At 46.2% G+C, this 13732-nt stretch overlaps 2 protein-coding genes across 2 annotated transcripts; one reads left to right on the top strand and one right to left on the bottom strand.

Moving 5' to 3' along the window:
* Positions 1-3036: 3036 nt before the first annotated feature.
* On the bottom strand, positions 3037-6232 carry LOC128710256 (pyridoxal-dependent decarboxylase domain-containing protein 1). The gene is made up of 7 exons (XM_053805305.1): positions 6125-6232; positions 5187-6062; positions 4831-5112; positions 4684-4752; positions 3884-4506; positions 3500-3814; positions 3037-3373 (listed from the first exon to the last, which is right to left on the bottom strand). Exons 1-7 carry the CDS (start codon positions 6230-6232, stop codon positions 3037-3039), a joined length of 2610 nt encoding a protein of 869 aa, XP_053661280.1.
* A 1627-nt stretch (positions 6233-7859) lies between these two features.
* On the top strand, positions 7860-10816 carry LOC128714467 (neutral alpha-glucosidase AB). The gene is made up of 3 exons (XM_053809344.1): positions 7860-7966; positions 8046-10535; positions 10600-10816. The coding sequence occupies exons 1-3, from the start codon at positions 7860-7862 to the stop codon at positions 10814-10816; spliced, it is 2814 nt and encodes a 937-aa protein (XP_053665319.1).
* The last annotated feature ends 2916 nt before the right edge of the window (positions 10817-13732 follow it).

Genomic DNA, 13732 nt, shown 5'->3' with positions numbered 1-13732 from the left:
TAAAGTAAAGTAATAAACAAAATTCAAAACAATGCGTAAGCAACAAACCTTATACACTTCTCTGTGCTGTATTACCATTCGTGTCTCGTTTTGCGGCAACATTACTGTAATGCGTTATCTCTGTTTGTCGTATGTACTGTACTTGTAGTTTGCGAAATGGAAAAGCAAAAACCAAAACCAAAAAAAAAACAGTTTGTAAATTAAGAATTAAAGGCAAATGGCGACGTGCTGGACGACAGGGAGCGAAGGGATAGATGTTGGGCCAATGCCACCTGGCGTAAATGGAATCGTTTGATCATCACTTTCATACATACAACAAAACAATAAAGACAAAATGACGTATTCGAACATACGGTAGAACACATCCCCATCCTTCTAAATGCTGGGACGAGGTTTGTAGGAGAAAGGAAGAGAGAGAGAGAGATAGAGAACGGGAGAGGGAAGAAAGAGTGGACAAAAAAGGATCCGAGCAAAAAGAAAAATAGAAAGTAAACATCAGCATTTTTCATCCTTTAATATACATAGATATAAAATACCGTATATAAATATATACTATAAATATATAAATAAACACATCAAATGCTAGTAATGCAAGTGTTCCCCCAAACACTGGAGAGAAACACTAATTCTTGAGGCGTGATCGTGCACGTGACCATCGCTGCGGTATAGAAAAAAATAACGTCAGCACACCGTGTGAACGTGTGGGCAGGGAAACTACTAATCCTTCAAAACCAAACCGCACGCATGTTAAAACGAATGACAGTAAAACCATAATCTTTGTTTTTTTTGGTAGATGTTAAAACAACCAGTAATGCTGGTAAAACATGTACTCTTCGCGAACCACAACCAAACAAAAAGGGGAGGGGGAATAGAAAAAAAACATCGCCACTATGGGCGCCCATACACGTAAACACGAATTGGGAGGAAAGAATGAAAGTCACCCGAAGAGCAAAAAAAAAAACAATCTCCCTTAGCTGCAGATGTAGGAAAACAATAGAACAAATCATTGGGTGAAAGAGCAACGGTGTCCAGTTCAGGTGTACGATGAGGAGCAAATCGCAAAATAGAACAAACAAACACAACAACAACAAAATGGTAATTGGATACCCTACATCGAAAAGGGACATAAAATACTACACAAAATCCTGCTCGGCAAGTCAATAAACGATGTTAATTATACGAACTACCGAAGCGCACGGTGCAAGAAGGCAGAATGCGTGGGCTGAGTGCGCAGCAAACTAAAAAACCACACCAGACATCAAACAACAAATGTAAAACACGGTTAAAACAGTGGGATTTGCAATGGAAACCTCGCGATGGGGGGAATCGCGTAATGATTTCAATAAAAAATGGAAACTAAATCATGAAAAAAAACACCAAGTTGCTGGAAAACGGGAAGGTTCGTCGCTTCTCGGCTAGTTACTCGTTTAAGTCACTGGAACCGTAATCACACTCCGTATGCGTTTGTATGTGTTTTATCACGTTTTTTTATTCGCTTATTTACAAATACATGATAACAAACAACTCCGTTGCGGAACAAAGAAAAAAACACACGAATTTGGACATGGGAGAAGGAGATAGAGAGAGAGAGAGAGAAAGTGTTTGTGTGTTCAGAGAAAGAGAGTAATAGCAGCAGATATTTGTCATGCACTAGATTTTCTATTATCTATTGTTTAGCGGAACCTAGTGTATCGCACGGGGGGTGTGTGTTTTTCTTAGGACAGGAGGGAAGAGAAACCACCACGCCTAGAAAAAAAGAGCAAGAGAGAAAGAGATAGAGAGAACAAGATAACATAGAAATCCGGCTTTCGATATCCGTAACAACTATTATCATTCTGTTTAGTTATGTTCCGTTTAAAAAAAAATGACTTCTAAAATGCATGCGTATATCTGTATGTAGCTTTCCGTATCTCCTTATATTGCTTTGCATGTTTGCTTGCTTTCCTTTAGCAACACATTCAGCTTTCCCGTGTGTCAGTGTGTTTTGTTTGTATTATTGCTACAAAATTGTATATTTGTATGTGCGTCGTCGCAGATTAGTTCAATGCAATGTGCTAATTTTGATTGCTGCTATCATCGCGGCTAGTAGCTTGCCCGTGCTTAAACATCCGGTGTACCGTGGGAGTTGTTTTTGATGTTGGAGGGAAATGCGGGAAACAAATAGCGGCAAGGTACATCCTTGCGAATGTCCGGTGCGGTCCCGCTATGTGCCGTGCATGTCTTACTTATTTACTTTTACTGGCAGCTACAACTGCTTTGACCGGTTATTGACCTGCTGCAGGAGTATGTGTCCGTATGTGTCTAGTAAATAACAAAACATATGAGCAGATCGTGGCGCCAAATGATAATTAAAAGAAACTTGCTCTCTATAACATTTCGGTTTTTGCCTTCTCGTTTGTCCTATACACTATCCGGTGCTTGCTACTTTCCCATGTGTTTTTGGTGTGGCCCATTAGGTGAGGTCTTTTTAGTGTTTTGTAAATTAAAACTAAGGTAAACGAATATAACAACAATACTACGCGAACGCAAAGGTGCATAACCGTACTATACACATTTCTCACCATTCCGCAATGATTGCGCCTTCACACAAATGCCATTACTGTGCGGTGCTGTTTTTGGGCACACAACTATTAATAATACTAGTAAGCACGGTTGAATGGTTTAAATATAACAAATCCCGAACATTAAAAAAATAAACAGTTCGCGTTGCACGGTACAGAGCAGAACGCTTCGGTCGTTTGCTACTTGCTCCGCCAACAAATGCCATTTTACATACTTGTTTTTTTAAACTATATTCTATAATTGGAATGGTGTTCCACAAGTGGGACGGGGATAGGAGAGGCTTATGCAAATGGAAAGAGCAGCATCCTTCCGACATAAAACACGAAAAAGGGTGTAGGTGTAGAACTTAAACCCTTTAACAAACGAAAAGCTTTGGTAAACGTGAACTCGATAGTTCGCTAGGTTGCGGTAAGATGGGTTTTTGTTTAGGACCGTTTCCCGTCCGCATATGTATCCGGTTGTAGGTGTGGATGTTTACGGTTCGTTTGTAGCACCATCGTTCGGTGTGGATGTAAGCTGTGGCTCTGCAACGGCCGTGTTCCCATTCGGCGGCGTTAAAGGTTTCGTTGCTGGTGGAGGAGACGAGTGTGACTGCTGTGTGGGCGAGTGGGGTGTTTTCGCCAGCACAGGAATGGTGGTACGGCCAGCTGACCCGGTACCAGATAATTCACTGCTCGAACTGGCATTGCGCGAATGTTGCACCGAACGTTCGTCCGGATCAGCATTGATTGCTTTCTGTACGAGCGGAGCCGGTGGGCCCTTATTGCCTGGTAGCTGATGGGACGTTTTCGGCGTCATCTGCATGTGATACCTGCGACAATAGGAAAGATCATATTCAATGTTCGAGTACTGCGAGATTTATGATGATGGATTAGACCTGATAGGCTGATCACGACAAACATTTGTTTATAACAAACACAGCTTACTCGTAACTCACTTGTAAATGTTTTCCGTACTTTCGACGACACCTTGCGTAAGATTAAGGCTGCGACCCTTCATGCCGGTTTCCTTCGCTGGGGGTGACCACCAATTCACGACCCGCCCAACAAGCGGCACCTGACGCAGTATACCCTCCTGCCAAAGCTTTTCCTCTGCCTCCCGTTGCAGATCGATCGTGGCCGCCTCGATGCCTTTCTTCAGTATTTCAGACATCGTGTCGAGGATTTTGGAATTTTCCTGTACCACGCGCGCCGTGTGGACCACTAGCTCCAGCAGTTCCTCCACATCCGTCTCGCTCGTTACCATACCGAATCTGAATGAAAGCAAAAAGGAGTTTGTAATACGTTACCGTTGTCGGTTCTATCGATCAAACTACCCGTACCTAACACAGATCAACCCATCGCTACTTTCGGCGTGGGAAAATGCACTATCGGTTGCCTGCAGCGCTTCGACCAGCGCCGTGTTGAGCTTGTTCAGCTCGCCCTTTGCCTGGTCGGTGAGCAGCGTTTCCCAGCCTTCGGGCACGTAATACACACCGCCGAGACCGGCCCAATCATGCAGCTCGATCAGCCGCAATACACCACTCTCAGCGACCAGTCGCTGGAACCTTGCCCGGTGCCGGATGGTCGAGTGCAGTATTTCGATCTGCGTTTCGATGCACCCGGCAAACGTGGCCAGCATGTCGGACGTTAGCCGTGGCACCTGCTCGCTGTACCCGGGCACAAACGGACAGTACCGGATGCAGATACCGTGCTGCTCATGTTCGATCATCTCCAGGCTTAGCTGGCCACAGTCACGCAACAGGATCTGCCCCAGCCAACTGTTAAGGCGATCGTAGTACTGGGCGTTGGATACGGTTTTCTCCACGTTTTGCGTGTCGGGTTTCGGTTCTGCATCTGCTTCTTTCGTTGCTGTCTGTTCCGATTCCGGTTCCGTCCGGTTACGCCTATCCGTGTGACCATCAAACTGGAACAGTAGCACCGGTATGCTTTGATCGAACAGAATCTAAGAGAAGATGATTCAAATGGTATTTGGTATTAGGATTTGGGAGTCAAATACTGCATTGCACGGTAGTCAATGAAGCATTCGTTATTTATCGTCAAATTTGGTATCTCACTTGCTGCCATCTGCTTCCGAATATCAACAATCCTCAAACAATTTTATAAAAATTTGTATACTTACGTCGTAGTTAGCAGAACTTTCAAGATCATGACGATATTGTTCACTGGAATCGTGAACCGCCACCTTGCTCTAAGGGTAAAAGAAATAAAAAAACATGATAAATGTAAATATTATTGTGAAGAATGTTTTAGCTTTAGGCTCACGCACCAGTACGTTGATGCCTTCGAATTGGAGCAGTATCTTGCCGAGTGCCTGACAGGATTCGAAAGCGAAGAAGATCCGTTCTATCACGACGTCCGCACCGAGGGCCTGCAGGACGGACCAAACACTCAAGCAGGACACACGGTTGGATAGGATCGGATCACTGTCGAAGACGGTACTCGGTTTGGCGGTGGAAGTGCGTGCTTTGTGCACCAGCACGGATGGAACACCGGTCAAACCGAGCCAACTGTTTAGGCTGAGCGTCATTGAGTTGGGCAACCGTTTAGACTAAAATGAGAGCAGTGGAAAGGTGGAGTAGCGAATGGAGTTACATGCGGATGTCTGCAGTGATTAAGTTTTACCTTGTCTAGCCACGTAGCAGTGACGGCAAGCCCAGCCAGCCCGAGACCTTGGCAGTGTAGCCATATGCGCTGTGAGGTACAGATAGAGCTGAGCGATAGCAAATCGTCCGACACACCAGTGAGCGGATTACCGATGGTAGCGAGCAGCAGCAGTGGTTGCCGTCCGGCGGCCTCATCCATTGTGAGCATGTTGTTAAGCTGTTGCAAATCCATCCGCCCGCCGCATCCATCCTGTGCGTCTTCCGCTCGCTGGCACGGTACGACACGAATGCAGGATAGGGGCAGTCCGAGGTACCGGCACGCATGCTGCACAGTGAAGAGCTGGCTCAGCTCGGCCAGATAGATAGTGTGGGCGGACGGTGGTGGTCGCGCTTCAGCACGTGCTTCCCCCTGCTGGTGGACGAGCGCAAGCCGGATCGCTTGCAGTGTGCATTCGGCATCGTCCCGACAGTAGTTGGCGTGGCATTCGGTAAATTTAAATAATCCACCGAGCCATCTGACCGTGTCGGTCGCAAGTCGGGACACTACCCGTGCCAGCTGATGACGTTCGAGAGCACTTAGATAGGCGGCAGTCGAGTGTTGCAGTATCGCTAAATGCGATGCTTCATCCAGCGGGGGCAACACAAACTCTTGCTGCTCCGCACTACCATCCTCTTCGGCGAGCAAACCCGTCAGTAGCTGTTCCAGCGACGCAAGCACCTCAGTGTGTGGTTTCTTCGTTGGGTTAAGTCCGTACGACGCTGTCGGCGATTCGTCGGATGAATCCCTGCTCGGTTGCTGTTGCGGTTGGAATTGCTTTTGCCCACCCCTTACGTACTCGAGGTGATTCAACATAGCGGACGCTTGGGTTTCAATCTCCGCCAGGCTGGAACGAACCTACAAGACAGTGAAGGGAGTTACGAATGAGGGTTCCATCCACCACAGTCGATGACGCTTACGATCGAGGCCGCTATCTCCGTCTGCTGCGTTTGCACTTCCCGTGTTGCCATCGACATCTCCTGGGGCCTATCGATGGGGACACTCCCATCCGCATCCGGTTCCTTCATTTTTTACCTCGCTTATGCGTAATTCTGTCTTCACGCAAAGTGCAACTCGGACTTCTGGCAGGTGTTTTGCTGGCGCAAGTTCTTTGCGGTGACGATGAATACGATGGGTTATTTATGTGGCAAAAACGTCATCCAACAAATACAGTAGAACTTCAATCCGAAAATGCAAAATGCCACGGATAATCGAACGAGCACATTTGACATATAAGTTTGTTAGCATGGAATTTGTTTATAAAGAACTGATCGTTGTTTTGCATGTAGATTTCCTCGTAGTGAACTCATGAATGAAGAGTGGAAACTACGTTTGTATTCCATTTCAAAGTTTATTTTACCTGCAATATCCAACGAAACGAATCAACGACGAAACCAAATATTCGTTGAACAGACCTCATTTCAAAGAAATTCTTTAATGTACAGTAACTGCCAAACCAATCGTCACTCTTGTTTTTTTTCGTTAGAACGGCCTGGCCGTATCGACTTATTTTACCACGTAGCCGGATAGTCAGTCCTTGCTACGGGAGATTGGCCCGGAAGGGATTTTAGTCCGGTCCGTTCGTGTGGAGACCAGTGCCGTTACCATCATGCAACCGGGCCGCTTACTTGCTTTTGTTTCAATTTCAAACAATTCTCTAGTTTTTTTTTTATTCAAAAATGCCATAGTGCTTTCAATTAAAAGTAATTTTATCTAAGATACAATTCGTTTGAAGACATTTCCTTCTCCAAACAATGAAAGGTCAAAAGGTCAACGCCAAACAAATGGTAAGAATCTTTCTCTTCAATTGATAGGAGAGATAGAAATTATGATTCATTGCAAACTGAGATGCTATCCAGAACGGATGCCTAACTACTGTTGGGTAAAAGTAGCTGGGACCGCTGCTCAACAATATTGTAAGCATTTCTCTGTCTGATGTATGAATGACAAATCATGAGTTGAAGTAGAGGAAAAAAACTTGTCTTGATTGATCTATTATGCTTAAATCCTTAATGCAAAGCAAATTTTATTCAAATTAAAAACTCATTCAGATCGTGAGTTCGACACCCTTGCGTGTTTGACACGACAGACGAGTGCAGAAAACTTACGTCAGCTGTTTAATGTCAAACGAGCAGGACCGGAGAACGTGCAAGCGAGAGCACAAAACATTACGATCGAATGTCGACTTGTGCGTTATGCGCATAGCTGTGTTTTGTGCGATTCCTTTCTTCTAAATCAAGAAGGTTCTGTCACAATGCATCACTTCATCACAATAAAATTGTAATTAGTGTGAAAATTCTGTGGAAAACGATTCAATTGTTCGAAATATTGCTAATGATAAGTGATGTAAACGTTGATATAAAACAAAATCAAACTGTCATTTTGACAGCACCTCGACTAATCTGACGTGTATAGCGTATCGTTGGAATAATTCGAGTCGACATTGGGACGGCGTTTTTTCCCCTGCTAGCTATTGTAGGACTACGGTCCCTCGGTACGCGGAAACGAAGAAACACAGGAAGCAAGAAAGTTCCAATTCTGCAGTGACGATAAACCGATACTCCATTTACTGGAGAAGCACTACGGTGCGAGGTGCGTGTGTGTTCTTGTGAAGGGAATAGAATATCATAAAGCACATAAAAAACCAGCGATAGAATGAAGCGGATGGGAATGGTTCTGGTCGCACTTTGCCACTTGATCGCTTTGGTGGCAAGCGTCGATCGGAACAACTTCAAAACTTGCGAACAGAGCAGCTTCTGTCGGTAAGTAGACGCCCCCTATCATAGTACACCGGGTGTCCAAAAAGCCGAGGTTTTGAAATGTTGTCTACCTTTTTTGCAGCCGGTTGCGTTCGCTTGAACCACAGACGAGTGAGTTCGAGGTGTTGCCGCAGACGCTGCAGCAGTTCAAGCAGTACGTTACATTGAACCTTGTCCACCAACACACCAAGCATGAATATACGCTGAAGTTGGCATGCGTGAAGGGAGGCGGATCTTTCCACATGCAGGTGGATGAGAAGCACCCACTGAGTGTCAGGTACCGGGTGCAGGATGCACTCGTACAAGAACCACAATACGGCCCTACCAAGGTAGAAAGTACGTCCGGCACGCTGATTATGGTGGCTTGTGGTGAGGGCAGCGGTGTGAAGGCCGCGATCCAGGTCGCCCCGTTCAAGGTGGACTTTTTCCAGCAGGGCAAGCTGGTGGTGACGGCAAACGGTAAAGGTATGATGCGATTCGAACATTTGCGTCACAAACCGGAACCGAAGGCAGAACAGAACGTGGCAGATGAGGCGGAACCGGCACAGAAGGAGGGTGAGCAGGTGGAGCAAGCCGATGAACCACCGGCCGATGATCCGGGTGCATGGGAGGAAAATTTTAAATCCCACCACGACTCGAAACCAAAAGGACCGGAAGGGTTGGCGTTAGATTTTACCTTCCCGCAGGCGAAGGTACTATTCGGTATTCCGGAGCATGCGGATACGTTCGCGCTGCGTCACACGGCCACGAAGGGCACCGATCCGTACCGGTTGTACAATCTAGATGTGTTTGAGTACGAGCTGAACAATGGTATGGCACTGTACGGTTCGGTACCGGTTGTGTACGGGCACGGGGAAACATCGACCAGTGCGGTGTTTTGGCTGAATGCGGCTGAAACGTGGGTCGATGTGTTTAGCACGAACCGTGACACGGACGTTGTTTCGTCGCTGGTCAATCTGGTATCGTGGAACAGCCAGACCGAACCACCGGCCGCTAACTTCATCTCGGAGAGTGGCATTATGGATGTGTTTGTGCTGCTCGGTCCAGCGCCGATCGATGCGTTCCGACAGTACACCGACCTGACCGGGAAGGGACCGTTGCCACAGCTGTACGCGATCGCTTACCATCAGTGTCGCTGGAACTACAACGACGAACGGGACGTGGAGATGGTTTCGGCAAAGTTCGACGAGCATGATATACCGATGGACACGATGTGGCTGGATATTGAGTACACGGACGGCAAGCGCTACTTTACCTGGGATCATCACAAGTTCCCACATCCGGTGGAGATGATTCGCAATCTGACCGACCTCGGGCGTCACCTCACCATCATTATCGATCCGCACATTAAGCGCGATGGTGGATATTTCTTCCACAACGAATGTACCGACCGTGGACTTTATGTGAAGAACAAGGACGGCGGTGATTACGAAGGATGGTGCTGGCCAGGTGCGGCCAGTTACGTGGATTTCTTCAGTCCGGACGCACGGCGTCATTACGCGGACCAGTATCTGCTGGAAAACTTCCGCGAACAGTCGGAGACGGTCGGCATCTGGAACGATATGAATGAACCGTCCGTGTTTAATGGACCGGAGGTGACTATGCTGAAGGATAATGTGCACCACGGAGGGTTGGAGCATCGGGACGTGCACAATCTCTACGGCCACATGCAGCTGATTGCGACGTTCGATGGTTTGCTGCGGCGTGGCAACGGTCGTTTGCGTCCGTTCATCCTAACCCGGTCACACTTTGCGGGCAGCCAGCGCTATGCGGCTGTTTGGACGGGTGACAACATGGCGGACTGGGGACATTTGCAGGCATCGATCAAGATGTGCCTATCGCTTTCTGTCGCCGGTATTAGCTTCTGCGGTGCGGATGTAGGTGGCTTCTTTGGCAATCCGGACGGTGAGCTGTTTTCGCGCTGGTATCAAACCGGTGCGTTCCAACCGTTCTTCCGTTCGCACGCACACATTGATACGAAGCGGCGTGAACCGTGGTTGTTCCCGGAGGATGTAAAGCTCGTCATACGGGATGCGATCCGGAAGCGTTACCGGCTGCTGCCGTTCTGGTACACGATGTTTTACGAGCATGAGCGCAGTGGGCTACCGATTATGCGCCCACTGCTAGCGCACTATCCGACGGATGTGAATGCATTTGCGATCGATAATCAATATCTGCTCGGAGATCAACTGCTGGTGGCGCCGGTGCTGGACCAGAAGCAGCAGCGAAGTCGCGAGGTGTACTTCCCGGTGCGAGGTGATGGACAAGGTGACTGGTGGTACGATTGCGACACGTACCGCAAGCACACTGGCACGGGTGTGGAAGCGATCCCGGTCGATAACTACAAGGTGCCGGTGTTCCAGCGGGGTGGTACGATTCTGCCGACGAAGGAACGTATTCGCCGTGCATCGACACTGATGCGACACGATCCGTATACGCTGACGGTGGCACTGGACCGGGATGGACGTGCAAAGGGTACGCTATACATAGACGACGAGCAAAGCTACGAGTACCGGCGGGGTCACTATCTCTACTTGGAGTTTGAGTTCCGCGACGGTGTGCTGAGCAGCCGGTAAGTGATGATACGACGCGTGGTTGGATCGTGCAAACTTAATTCGATGGGTTTATCGTTACAGGAAAATTGATACCACCGCCACCTACCAGACGGATGCATGGTTCGAGCGGGTTGTTATCGTCGGGCTGGGAAAAGTCCCAACAGCGGCCACCCTCTATACCGATGCGTCCGGCGCTGCCACTGGCCGGTTGGAGCTGGAGCGTGCTGGAGATGTTGTGACCGTGCGCAAACCGGGCGTCTCCATGCTTGACGCTTGGTCGATTAAACTCGATTTCTAAGCTTTGTGCGTAGAAAAAATCTACACATCTTCAGTCGTATTAAGATGTTCCCTTTGGTTGTAGCTTGAGATTTACGGGTGGACGAAATTTGTAGGAACTATTTTAGGCGTGAACGGCAATTATGATTGTATGTATACACATTCAAGACTACATAAGAATTAATAATTGTAAAAAAAAATCCCACAATATTTGAATATATTGTTATGTACGTTTTTCGGTAAACCCTCACGTAACGTAAATCGGTGAATGATGAAAAGTCAATCGGTTTATAAGTTTTCAAAAAATACCAAGCTCGGTTTTTACATGCGGGGTATCTTTGCTTCTTTTGGACTACGACTTCGCTGTTTTCAAAAACATTAACTTACGATATTTGCTTGCCAGTTTGCTGAACAATTAGTTTTGTGTATCTTTAAAAGATTGTATATCTCCCCTTAAGCAAATATCGCTTGTTAATGACAGCGGTACGTAGAGCTCGATCAGAGTAGAGTGTCCCAAATGGGAGCACTAGGTAGTATGAAAGATGAACAAATGTAACTCAAGTCGTATGGGAATTTAAAGATAGAATATTGAATAAAACCAATACTTTCCATAATGGAGCTAAATTTCGTAGTTTGTAATATTTTTGATTATGTTTTTGAAGATTTGATGTCATCTTGCCATTCAAGACTACTTTAGTCTTGTAATTCATGTTTAGGGCCTTTTCCTCATTGTCAACTATCTAAACGATATTCCGCTGAATCTTTGCTGGGGGTGAGAAGTTATCAACCATGGGCGATAACCGTGTGGAAACAATTGAGAGAAGACGCTTCAGACAATTGTATCGATGGAGCTCTTATCAACTTACAAAACAACAATAACGTTACAGTTAAGCATCACTGCGCAAACAACAGCTCATCAATACTTCTTCTTCTGGAGATAATAGCAGAGGTTGTAAATAATGAACAGCACCGAGTTGATTAGCATAGACGTATGCTAGCAGAAGCCTGCAGCACTAGTAAGAGATGTAGTACATTTCATAGTGCCGATGTCAAACCAACGATGAGACTTAAAATTGAATCACGTACAACACCTGTATTGTTTTGGTAACCGGTTATCTTACGTTTGAGATGACAGTACCGTAATAAATCAAGCAAGATAAAAATAAATTCCCACACACACACACACACACACACACACTGATAGTATTCGAATGCCTTCTTCTGCTGATAACATAGTTCAGTGACATCATCGATTGAACGCTACCTAACCACAACCAATGGCATTTTAATGTTTCGCTGGTGGCCCATATTTTATTTGGCAACGATTGGCCATCGTATGACAGGACGGTTGGTTGGTTCGCCGGATCTCTCAACAACTCGTCGGTGATTATTTGCGCATAAGTTCACGCTGTTGACAGTTGCACTGGGCAAACTCGAGTGGTACTGGTTCGAAATGGGCAGAAGATCTAACCAGCAAGCAGGGGGAGGGAGTAGGGGTGCGAGAATTATTTAAATCTCTCCCTTCCACTCCCCAAAAACCTAACCTTATTTCGGCCGCACCCCAAAATACCGCCCGGCACTCAAGCACGATCGGTTAGTGTTTTGCCACCAGGTTTGCATACAGTTAGGCGCGTTTCGCCATTCAGTTTTATCCATCAAAACCCGTCTGTTTTTATTATTAGTTCGTACGCCGTGCTTTGCCGGGTTCGCCTTTTGATGGCGCTTTGTGATTGACAATAAATTTACTGCACCCACCCGCCATTCGTCTCTCGGCTATCCGTGTGAGCTTGGGATCCGTAGGGACCCTTTTGAGGGTTTTTTTTTGTGTCGAGGCAAAAAATAATACTTGATATCGCGGGTACGCGAATGTCTCGTAACACAGTCTAGCCATAAATCAATTTTCCTCATTAATAACTCATTCGGGACCGATAAATCACTTCGTAATGATGCCTTTTTTTATTGCTCTATGGATAGCATGGGCAGGAAAGGGGAATGGGTCGGTACGAGAAACGCTCGCTGGAATATACCGGTACTGTAAGTGTTGACCTGTAGCATCTCGAAAAAATAAAATAAAACAAACAACAATAAAATGTATGCAAGGAGTTAGAGAAGGTGTATGAAAGAAGAGGCAAACTGCGAGAAAGTAGTGACAACAATGATCATGGAAACGTGCTTTGGTAGATTACTGTTGCTCCGAATAAACCCTAGATTATGTCTAATGCTCCTGAAGTTATGCAACTTAAATCGCAAGTTAGCGGAGGAGAACTAGTGAACTCTCTAGGTAGTTCGTATTGGGTAGAGTATGCGTAAAATAGCATGCATTTATGCGTTTCACTCTCGAAATGCTAAATATGATTTAATACTTCTATGTCGTTCTAATTTGCAGAGGAAATAAACTACTCCATTGTTAATCGATTTATTTGAAAAAAAAAATCGAAACGGTAGCTTATCTTGCAAGAATGTCTCGCTGCCCCAAACGTTCAACGACACACAGCGCGCAGTTAATGTTCAAACAGCAAAATGGTATCGATCAATGCATAAAATAAATACATTTTCTCACAAAACCAAATCAAAACCGGTTATAGATAATAGTAAATAAAACACACATCCGCCCATTGCATCTCGTACAAGCACACGGTTCGGTGGAGGGGTGTTTTTGGACGTACCGCAGTACCGGAACGTGAGCCAGGTTCGCGTTTTGCAACGGGAAAATACGGTAGGTGCTGTAAAATGTTTATTGCTCAAGTTGTTGATGCCGCTTGTAAAACAATCTTCTGACAGTCGGACTGGTGAAATCGAGCGTTGAGTAATTTATTGCCAATATGGGTTTAGTGTTGGGTGCAGAACGGGGACAGGACGTATGCGGATTGGGAAAATAACGGAGCTAGTTTTGATCGTAGCTTTTCGGGAGTTGTGGTGTCTTTTTCGGCGGTGTAAC

The sequence above is a fragment of the Anopheles marshallii genome, chromosome X, assembly GCF_943734725.1.
Source record: "Anopheles marshallii chromosome X, idAnoMarsDA_429_01, whole genome shotgun sequence".
NCBI lineage: Eukaryota > Metazoa > Arthropoda > Insecta > Diptera > Culicidae > Anopheles > Anopheles marshallii.
The sequence above is the reverse complement of the archived record's forward strand: the minus strand, read 5'-3'. Positions and strand labels throughout refer to the sequence as shown.